General features: G+C 34.6%; 1 protein-coding gene across 1 annotated transcript in view; it reads left to right on the plus strand.

Moving 5' to 3' along the window:
• The window catches only part of LOC106869402 (uncharacterized), a 109,943-nt gene that overhangs the window by 441 nt on the left and 97,384 nt on the right, over positions 1-12,118 (plus strand). Inside the window, exons 2-10 of the mRNA XM_089358261.1 lie at positions 493-726; positions 2,340-2,579; positions 3,869-4,102; positions 4,386-4,556; positions 6,135-6,374; positions 6,989-7,222; positions 9,267-9,437; positions 10,280-10,450; positions 11,604-11,843. Coding sequence (XP_089214387.1) covers positions 493-726; positions 2,340-2,579; positions 3,869-4,102; positions 4,386-4,556; positions 6,135-6,374; positions 6,989-7,222; positions 9,267-9,437; positions 10,280-10,450; positions 11,604-11,843 — 1,935 coding nt within the window. The remainder of the gene's footprint in view (positions 1-492; positions 727-2,339; positions 2,580-3,868; positions 4,103-4,385; positions 4,557-6,134; positions 6,375-6,988; positions 7,223-9,266; positions 9,438-10,279; positions 10,451-11,603; positions 11,844-12,118) is intronic.

A 12,118-nucleotide genomic window follows, 5' to 3' on the forward strand; every position in this document is an offset into this window, starting at 1 on the left:
TTTATCCTGGGTAGCCTCAAGAAGTTTGAGTACTTTCACAGATCAGCTTTATACAGAGACAGTAACCTAGAAATTTCAAGTAATATGCACTATGATACCATGAAAAGGTTTAGAACTCAACATGGAAAATTTCACCTTCCTCTCCTGTTTTATGTAAAGACTTAAGAATCTGCCCAGCCTAACCTCAAACTAACTCACCAAGCCTACTCCCAAGACAAGACAAAGAGAGGGAGGGAGAGAGAGTGTGTGTGTGTGTGTGTGTGTGTGTGTGTGTGTGTGTATGCGTGTATCCTAAATTTGATTTGATTCAGTGTTATACATGTATATTAAATAGCTTATGTAGTTTTTTTAACGAATATACATTGTCATTATGTTTGAGAAATTTACTATGATTAAGAGAACTGCAAAAGCCAATGTTTGTGTGTGTGTGTGTCCCCATCTGTTTTGAGTGTGGGCATAAAATTTACTCTTTGTTTTCTTTTTTCTTTCTAGCCAAAGATAAGAAAATTAAGCTTCATAAAGTTAGCATATCTGAGCAAGATATTTTAGGACAGCTTCAGAATGTGAACTTAAAGAAGTGTAATGAAGCTTGCCATCAACATCCAGAATGTAATTCATATCAGTACAATGAGAAAGAAATGATCTGTGATTTGAGTAATGGGACTCATTTGACTGATAAACTTAAACTCAATGATGGAAATGGGGATACTTACATCTTTGATAAAGGTCAGTAGAGTATTTTCATTTTATTTTTATGTGCATGCTTATGTGTGTCTTACATATTAAAATTGAAAATGTCTCTGTGTGTATATCAGTATGTCCTCGTTTTGCACCAAAATGGTTTGACCAGTTTTTCTTAAACTTCACATGCACATTGCTTATGCGTCTGGGGAGGTTTTAAGTATAAGTTGATTTCGAAAAATGTTCGGGTAAACGGCAGGAGGTATAACATTTGGGCGTGAGTGAACACTGGGAGTAATTATTTTTTAGCTTCCAAGGGAAATAACCCATCCCCTCCTGGAAATAACCACCAAGGGAAATAACCCATTCATTTTCAGTATTCTTATTTCTTAGTATTTGAACTATTTTAGTTATTTTTCTTAATTTATCCAATACAACGCTTAAACAAGTAAATAGTATTCTCCTAAACAATAGATCCACTTATTTCAGTTAGTGACTTATTCACGAATATACCAACACTAGCGCTGCTGAGGGTAATATTCTCTGGGAACGCACAAAAGCTTTTTTTCACAATTAATTACTTTGAATTGTTATTATCTCATGTCTAATTAGCCTGTTATTACATAACATGTTTCACAATTTTAGTATACATACCTTATTAGTATTGCCTCCTAAAATCTATATACTCTCAGAATGTATCAAAGCCCTTTTCGGAGCTACTTTATCTGAATTTTTATTATAGGGTAATTAATTTCATGTTATTACATAACTGACTTCACAATTTGGGTATTCATAACTTATTGAGAATTCCTAAAAACAAATACTTTGTAAGACAGTTTGGTATTCTCAATAAATACACAAAAACCGTTTTAAGGGCTACATACTTTGTATTGTTGTTACTGGATTAGCGAAACAAGTATGAGAATGGAACCAAGGGATAAGCTTGCTTTCCCAGGAATTACCAGGTATGTCAACTACTGTATATATATATATATATATATGCTTATTATAGCCTCAGGTTGACCAAAACTTTCTGAGTGGATTTCGTACTTGGAAACTGAAAGAATAAATGTCATATATATGTGTGTGCGTGTCTTGTGTTTGTACCCCCACCATTGCTTGACAACTGATGCTGCTGCGTTTATATTCCCATAACTTAGCGGTTTGGTAAAAGACCCTGACAGAGTGAGTACTAGGCTTACAAAGAATAAATCCCGTGGTTGATTTTTCCGACTAATGGCGATGCTCCAGCATGGCCGCAGTCACATGACTGAAACAAGTAAAACAATAAAAATCTAGGAACTGCTATCATAAATATTGGTAACATCAACAATAATTATAAATATTTTTAACCCATGCCAGCATGGACAGTGGACATTAAATGATGATGATGCTGAGTAGTGATGGATTGAGAGAATCATCAGAACATCAGACAAAATGTGTTGTGGTATATATTGTGGCTCTTTGACTTCTGAGTTCAGATCTGGCTGATGTCAAATTTGCTTTGTCAGGGCCAATAAAATAAAATCCCAGTCAAATATAGGGACCAATTTAACCAGTTAACTCTTACCTTAAACTTTTGTCCTTCTTTCTACATTATAAATTAAATTATTGTTGTTGTTTCTCTTCATATTAATTTTTTAATTTTTTTATTCCAGTTGCTAAGAAATATTTTGTGAAAGTAAAAAATGGAACACTGGATGTACCTGAGAAATTGTTGTGGCATAGGAAAAATATAACAGCAGAAGACTGTGCCAAAAAATGCTTTTCTGAAAAAAATTGTTTATCGTTTGAAATAAATAAAGAAAATAGAAAATGTTACTTATCAAAGGAAACTGCAGCTGCCTCCAAGAAAATAAAATCAGCCAAAGACAGAGATTACTACCAACGAGTAAAACGTAATTACTCTTTATGTTCCTCTTTTTCTGAAATTTGTGATTCCATTTGTACTTCATAGTATATAGACAACCATTTGTGTAAAGACATTGACAGGTTTATCTATAAGGACAGATATGGACGTAGTCCTCGGAAAGAAAAGCAATATTAGGAAATGTGGTTCTGTTAAGACATTCTCAAACAGAATTTGTTCACTTTAAACACTTTTATGCATGATTGAAGTTGCTTTTCATGTGCTGGTGGCTGTAAGAAAGGAAGCTCTTATGTTTCTTAAATCTGAGTAGTAGTGGTGGTAGAAATCACTTCAAATTTTGGTACAAGGCCAGCAGTTTTGAGGGGACAGTATTAGTTCATACTGCTGACCCCCAGTTCTTGATAGATTTCATAATTCATCAAAATCAGAAGGATGAAAAATAGTTTTTCTTGGCAGAGTTTGAACTTGAAATGTAATGAGATGGAAGACATACTGCTAGGTAGCATGGCTTTTGCACAGTATCTTGCTATTTGTTCCTCTCCTCCGTAATCTGATACACAAAATAACAGAAGAAAATGATTATTTCCCTAGCTTACTCATATGTTATGTACAAGCTTTACAAAAGAATTATTATTTCAAATACTTCTATTATGTTATATATTTAAAACTTTAGATAATATAAGTACCTTATAATTGAAATTTTTATTTTAAATATTTGAAACTCATCTGGTTCATTATTTTCTAAATGGACAATTTATTATAAAAATAGAATCCATCGATCAAACTATTTTTTGACATGAGATATCCTTCTCAAAATTAATGTGAATTCTAGTACATCATGAGACACACATGGAACCTTGCCTCACTGTTTTAGGCTGTAGATAATACATTTGTACACCCCTCTTCTGATGGTGTGCTTTTGTTTAAGATTAAATTACCATAAGGACACTTCACATGCTGGTTGTCCATCTTTTGAACTATGTTTAGATTCAACAAAAGCACACCATTAGAAAAGGAAAGCACAAATGGATTACAGGCAACTTAAATTTTGAAACAATGTTTGAAATGAGCCTGAAGATGTTTTACATTCACATGAATTCTGACTAAGTTGTCATTTTGTAGATCAATTATTTGTTTATAATGCAGGCATGTGCAACCCATACTTGCATGGATAATGAATGTTCAATGATGATGGTGATGATGATGATAATCATCATCATTTAAAACAAATAATGCACTAAATGCTATATAATATTTAATATGCATGTGTGACTATAAAATGTCTTTTTTGTTTTCTTTCATTTCTTTTTTATCTAGCCGATGATGATGTCTTTACATTAAAAAGAACTGCCATACCAGGGCATGATTCACCTGATCGGATTAAAGAAATCAGTTTAAAGGAGTGTGATCGTGCTTGTCTTCAAATTCCAGGATGTAAATCTTATGAGTACCATGAAAAATATAGTTACTGTGATCCAAGTAATAAGACTCACCTGACTCATGACCTTAAACCCAACGAAGATGGATGGGATATACACCTCATGAACCCAGGTCAGTGGAGTGTATTCAATGACAGCAATTTTTTCTTTTTCTCTCTTTGTTCCTTCTCTTTCTGACTTTTCCCCTTTGTTTTTATATATTGTAATGATGACAGCATTACACTATATACGTATATACATACATGTATATTTGTGTGCATGTATTTATATCTGAATGTAATTTTTTTCTATTTGATTCACTCAATACTTTTTCTTGTAATATTACCATTTCCTCATTCTCGTTCTCCTCCTAAGATTCACATACCATTCATATCAGTTTCTTTTACCATTTCCAGTTTACTCAAATATTAACTGTGGACCTCCAAAAGATATTGCTCGTGGATCGACTTTCTTCAATTCCACCATTTATAGATCTGAGGTGACCTATAGATGCCAAAATGGAGAAAAACTAAAGTCAGTGTGTACAAAGGACAATAAGTGGACTTCAATAACATCTATTTGTAAAGGTAACATAAATAGCTTCTCTTTGTTGTCTCTGTCTAAGTAATTTTGTTTACTTTTGTAATAAATATCTTTGTCAGAGGAAGACTGGTTGACTCCATATTAATTTTCTAAGTGTCTGTGGTTGGTATGTGGAAGACATTTCCACAAATTATGCAACAGAGTGAACTCCATTAATTCTACCCAAGGGGTAGATAATGATATTAAATTGGTAGATGGGTTAAGTCTGCCAAACAAAAGCTGAAAGTGTAGAAACTTGTCACAAACAAGCTTGCACAACCAGATTTCAGATTTCCAGCAACCAGATTTCATGCACAAAGCTGAGTTGTGAAGCAAATCCTTAACCACAGACAAAACTACATTGTTGTTAGGTAAACTTCTTACCTCTGTAGCTATTCCTTGGCAAATCTTGATAGTTTTTCTCTTAATTTCTAACTTTTGCAGCCATCCCAAACTTTTTACAATATACTTCCATGAGTCCTTATTTTGTAAAACTCAGCAGCCCTTTAAAACAGACTTCTTGTTATTTTCCACTTCATACCCTTTAATTACATTATTAATAATAATGTTTCCTGATTTATACACAAAGGTAAGTTTTGATGAGAGTTGTTTAGTCAATACCATCAGCCTTATAATTTGATATATACATTATGTCATTGACCTCCAACAAGTATGAAAGGCAAAGTGAACTCTGGCTTCATTTGAACTGATATCCAAAAGACCCGAAATACACAATTTAAAGCTTTTCTTCCAATTCTCTCATTACTATACATTGATAATGATGTTGAAGATGTTGAGGCAAAATTCTTGAATGTAGATGGATGTCGGTCTAGGGCTAATTGAAGAACCCCCATCATGTCTTTCTCATGGGCAGTAACTGACTATGTAAAGTGGACTAATTTAGACTGAGAATCAAACGCAGATCATTGGCGCACACCACTCAGCACATATTTACACTAAAAGAACAACTAGGGGATAAATACCCATGGTCACTTCCTGCATAGAAAACAAATAGTAAAGTAGCTAATTTTTGAAGCAGCAAGGCACCAGACATCTCTATTTATATTTATTCACTAGATGAGATGAGAGAAAAATTATTTTTGTTGTCTCAGGTCAAACATTGCAAAAGAATAAAGTCATTGGCTATAATCTTTCTCATGACTGGCCATATTTAGTTACATTCTTTTACATTCTGGGTTCAAATCCCACCTGATGAACACTAATCAAGTAGTGAGATCAATCTAGTCATATGTATTCTCACCACAGACAGAGTGGCCTTGCGTTTAAGTTCATAACCATTCATTAATATCAGTGACATCAATAATAATTATAATAATTCTTGTCATTAAAGATGATAGATTGATGGAATCATTAGAGCATCAGAGAAAATGTGCTGTGGTATTTGTTCTGGCTCTTTAATGCCTGATTTCAAATTCTGCTGATGTTAAATACAATGCCAATCAAGTGTAGGTGGACAATTTAATCAACCCTCTCCTACCACAAAGATTTAGGCTTCTTGCTATAATAGCAAATAATATTATTATTCTTGTATTTCATTGATTGAAATTTTATTTTAAATCTAGATGTTAAGAGCGAATTTGTGAAAGTAAATGATGCATTTCTTGATGTACCTGAGAAAAAACTGTGGAAGAAGAAAAATGTAACAACAGATGAATGTGCTGAAAAATGTTTGTCCAATGAAAATTGTTTATCATTTGAAATAACCAAAGGAAGTGGAAAATGCTTCTTATCAGAGAAAACTGCAGATCACACCAAGAAAATAAAAGCTGACAAAAGCAAAGATTACTACCAACGGATAAAATGTAATTATTGTTTGCATTTTATCACTGGAATTCTCTTTTCTATTATTTCTGAAATTTGTGATTCCATTTGTACTTCATAATATATAAACAACCATTTCTGTTAAGACATTGACAAATTTACCTATAAAGACAGGCATAGACACATTCCTTGTATAAGCAATTTTAGGAACTGTGAATATTTTTAGGACATTCTCAAAAAGTTCCAAGACTACTGGTGTTTAATAAAAAATAACTTATTTTCCTAAGTTTTAATATCATCTGCTTTGAAATGGTCACCTTACGCAGCAGTACACCAGTTCCAGTTTTCCTGCCACCTTTGGAATCCAGCCTGGAAGTCATTTTCCACAAGCAAGATGAGCACCTTCCATGATTTGCTGTTGATCAGTGTTAAAACTGTGACCTTTATCTTATATACCTGTAACCTTAGGTATCTACTAACTTTCAATAGTCTTTCAAGTGTTGGGAGTTTTTGATATCACCTCATATAACAGTTATACCATTTCAAAATTACGTGATGCATGCATTATAATGTGTAGAGTGTGTGTGTATGTGTGCATCTGTTTTGAGTGTGGGTATAAAATGTACTTATTGTTTTCTCTTCTTTTTCCTTCCAGCTGATGATACAAAAATTAAGCTTCATAAAGTTAGCATACCTGAGCAGGATGTTTTAAGACAACTTAAGAATGTGAACTTAGAGAAGTGTAATGAAGCTTGCCTTCAACATTCAGAATGTAATTCATATGAGTACAATAAGAAAGAAAAGGTCTGTGATTTGAGTAATGTGACTCATTTGACTGATAAACTTAAACCCAGTGATGGAAATAGGGATGTTTACATCATTGATCCAGGTCAGCAGAATATTTCCATTTTATTTTTATATGCATGTTTGTATATCTCTCTATATATATGCATATGAGTGTGTCACATATATATATTGGAAAGCATTAGCAATGATAAATCATATTACAGTACTTCAGACTTATGGGTGCTGTGCATAAAATATATTGTGCTTTTTGTGTGTGAGTGACAGCAGAGTACTTGAGAAGAACCATTCATTGCAGCAAAAATGATGTTCTAAAAGCATTTCATTTATTCTTGTGCATGCCAGGCCCTGCCCCTAAACTAATGCTGCTTCATCAAGCATTCCCCAAATCTCATTACACTAACCCCACCTTAACACCCATCCCTCCATCACTTCTCTATTTGTAGCACTAATTGGCACCTGTAATGACTTGAGAGCAGAGTTCGCATATATCATTTCCCCCATCCATTCTTTGTGCTACCAGGTTCCTCCTTCCCTTCCCCCATCCCCTACTGGTACCACTTCCATCCTTCATTCTTGTTATCTTCCCTTTCCACACTATTTTCATTGGTCACTTCCTGTCTGTCACCTCACTTCTCTCTCCCTCTTCTCTGCCAAACTCCATCATAATACTTCACATATCTGCTATCAGCCAACCATAAGTACCTCAGCATCTCTTTCTCCACTACTCCTACACTTTGCCCTTCTCCCATCTACCTTCTGACATCTTCTTAAACCACATCTATCTTTCTCATCTTATACCCTCTTCATATGGACATTTACCACCAACTGCATATTCACCTTTGTTCATCACTTACTACATTCACTTCTAGCCTCATCTGTTTCCATCATTTGCTCTCCCCTCACTCACTTATAAAATTACTTTCCCCCTTCTTACTCCTCACTGATCCTCTGTACATATCCTCTCTTATACTCATCTTCTTGTAAATTGTGAGGTTTAACCTGGCGACCATTCACTACTATCTTTATTTTCTTCCTAGCTACACTCATCTACCCTTACATAATGTGAAAATGTTAGCCATGCACCTATCATATATATATGTGTGTGTGTGTGTGTGTGTGTGTGTGTGTGTAGAAGTAAAAAAAGTTACACACGAGTTGATATGTATAAAGAAAATAAGACAAGGTAGAAAATGCTAAAATAATTTTATCATAAAATGGAACAGCTATTGGGAGGTAGCTGCAGGTATACCAGAGTGCCAGGGACTCTTTCCCATCCCAGTTACGAAAAAATGGACATTTTAATGTAGTGTGAAAGAAAGAAAGTGGTGAATCTAGTCAAGTTAACGGTTCCTCATGAAGATAACATGGACATTGCTCAGGTTCAAAAGATTGACCACTATGTAAACCTCCTTGAGGACTGTAAGGATGCAGGCTGGAAAGTGGAACATTTTTCAATCGAAGTCAGATGTAGAGGATTTGTTGGTTACAGTGTGATGCGACTACTACTATTGTTTGGCCTAACTCATTGTCTAGAAGAATATTGAGCTTTATTTGATAACCAGTTGATCTAGCAAGCAGAGCCTTGTATCAGTGAGGCGGGATGGTGCGCAATGATGCTGTCGGGAGGTAGGCACCAAAACAGTATGCATTCTCTCCTGATGACCCCTTACTCTTGCTGGCTTCCGGTATGTGCAGCTTTTGACTGGTAGCACTTGCATGTGCAAGTTGTTTGCAAAACAACATTCATATGCTACAAATAATCATGATATCTGTGACAATAAAAATCTGCAAGACCTTAAGATTTAAAGGATAATGTTTAGTAGAAGATGCTTTCCTTCATAACCTTGCTACCATGTAGGTGGCTGGTCAAAATTTAACCTCAAATTAAAAAGAGAAAGAGAAGAAAATGCATACATACATACATACCTACCTACATACATACATACATACATGTACATACATACATTTTTATATGTGTACTTGCATCTATGTATATATTTGCGTTCAGATGTCTTCTGATTATTTCACTCGATACCTTTCATTGTAAGATTGTCATTATCTCCTTATTCTCACCCTCTTCCAAACATGCTCTCACCATTGACACCAGTTTCTCCTTTCAATTTCAGTTTACTCCAAAATTAACTGTGAACCACCAAAAGACATTGTTGGTGCTAACAAGTCCTACAATACCACCACTTATGAAGCTGAAGTGACCTACACTTGTCCAGAAGGAGATGAATTAAAATCAGTCTGTAAAAAGGATAGTAAATGGTCTCCAGTAAATTCTACATGTAAAGGTAATGTAAATAACTTCCATTTTTTTGTCACTGTCAGGGTAATCTTACTTTATTTTTGTGCAAAATGTCTTTGCCAGAGGAAGTCTAGCTGACTCTCTGACAATTTACACAGTGTTTGTGGCTAATGGGAGAGACAAAGGAAGTTGTTCTCAGACCAGATACTTCCCCAGATGTTTGCATCAGGGTGGTCATCATTAATTCTATCCAAGGGCAAAGTATTAAATTGGGTGATAGGTTAAGTCTCCCAACAAAAAAGTGGAAATGTGGTAGTCTGTTCCCTCCAGCAGACATCCATAGTTTCCATTTACCAGACTTCATCCTTTGTTCTGAAGCAAATTTTTAACAGCTCCATTTCCTCTCTAGTCTTTGCACATCCTCTGTATTCATGGCCTTTGTCCCACTGCCATGTATTCTTGGTGATGATACACAAGTAACACACAATTTGCCTTTCACTCATAGTGAGAGACCTTTTAGTGCCACCAGAGGTTACAGCATTCTGAACTTTCTCCATCTTGTTATTCTAACAATTATCCATTTTTAACATCCTCTTCCTCTGCTAGTTAGGTCACCAAGGTAACAGACACTATTTACAACCTCTAGGGAACCTCCTGGGCATTTCAGAAAATCCAGTTCCTGTGTGTTTATTGTTCCTACACATCTATCACATACAAAGACTTCTTTCTTTGTTAACCTTCCTGTGATTCCAGTGCACCTCTGATGTGTCCATATGTTGCACTGGATACACCATATGGAATTCCTACCAACACCTTTCCTATATATTGAGCAGAGCACACACATAATATTCATGCAACATTGGTATCAATTTCTATTCTTAATTTCAGTTTATGCAAAAATTAACTGTGGCGCTCCAAAGGAAGTTACTGGTGCATCAAAGTCCTACAAAACCACCACCTATAAATCTGAAGTGACCTATACTTGTCCAGAGGGAGAACAACTAAAGTCAGTATGTGAAAAAAACAATGAATGGACTCCAGTGGCAGAAGCCTGTAAAGGTAATGTAAATAGTTCATCTGTAATCCCCATCCACTCAAGCCATTTTTACTGTCCTTACTTTGCTTTCAGTAATTTACCTTGAGAACAGTATGTTCCTCTCCATCCCTGCCCTCTCTACAAGTGAAATTTACAAATGCAGATGAGGGATTGACCAAGGAGGAAGTCATCATTGTCTGACATTTCAAACTCATTCACTTAACAATCTCATTTGCTATAGTTAATATCTTATTCTGGTCATGAAATTCAAAAGTGACGACTTCATAAAGATAATCACTCTTTTTCTTTCGTTAAAAGTATAATGTTAATTAATCAAAATTTCTTAGCTGCTACATCAAGTTGTGAATGTCCACATTTACTACATGTTTATATTTATTCGCTAGATGATGATAGAAAAGAATTACTTTTGTTTTCCCAGGAAAAACATTGTAAAAGAGTAAAGTAATGGGTTATAGACCTTGCCATTACTAATTACATTTAGTTACATCCTTTTACATTCTGGGTTCAAATCCCACCTGGATGTACTTCACCTTTCATACTTCTGAGATTGATAAAACAAGTACTGAGGTTGATATATTTTCATGTATTCTCACTGCAGAATCCGTGGTATTGTGTTTATCATTAAAATTAGTAACTTCAGCAATGATAATAATTATTTTTGTATTTTAGGGGGATGGATTGCTAGAATCATTAGAGCATCAGACAAAATGTGCTGTGGTATTTGTTCTGGCTCTTTAATGTCTAACTTCTAATCCTGCTGATGTTAACTTTGCCCTTCTAAGGCCACTGAAATACAATACCAGTCAAGTTTACTGGCCAATTTAATCATTTAACTCCTACCTCATATTTTTGTTGCTTTTCTATACAGAAATCCCTCACCATATCACAGTTTGCCTATTGCAGTTTATTATTATTTAAGCTTACGTCGATTCTTCAGTGGTGTTGTTTTGCATTTATAATAGAATAGATATATATACAAATTATAAAAATGATTAAAAAAATATACAGTACAGTATTGTTTCTACTTTATGGATGTTCACCTATTGTGGGTGGTTTTGGAGCGTAACACCTGTGATAGTCAAAGGATTATTGTATAAGAAATTGTTACTATTGTTGTTGTTATTTACACTCCTGTAAAGTTTCCTTTAATTCCAGTTTCTCAGATCAATTTTGTGAAAGTAAAAGATGCAGCTCTGGATGTATCTGGGAAAACATTGTTAAAGGAGAAAAATGTAACAGCAGATGCTTGTGCAGAAGCGTGTTTGACTGATGAAAAATGTTTATCATTTGAAATAAACAAAGATGATGGAAAATGTTTCTTATCAAGGCAATCAGCAGCTTCCACCAAGAAAATGAAAACAGTCAAAAGCAGAGATTACTACCAACGAGTAAAAGGTAATTATTCTGTGCATTTTATTATTGCAATTCTCTTTTCCTCTTACTTCTGAAATTTGTGATTCCATTTGTAATTCATAATGTACAGACAACCATTTCTGTAAAGACATTGACATGTCTCTGTCTTTACAGAAAGACAGAGACATATTCCTGAAAAACAAAGAGCAATATTAGGAAATGGAAATAGTGAACTTGTTCCTCTTGAACACTTTTATGCATGATTTCAATTGTATTTTATGTAAGAAAAGAGCATTCTGATAGGGAGAGAGCTACTT

This window comes from Octopus bimaculoides, chromosome 10 (assembly GCF_046866305.1).
Source record: "Octopus bimaculoides isolate indiv1 chromosome 10, ASM4686630v1, whole genome shotgun sequence".
In the NCBI taxonomy this organism is placed as follows: Eukaryota; Metazoa; Mollusca; class Cephalopoda; order Octopoda; family Octopodidae; genus Octopus; species Octopus bimaculoides.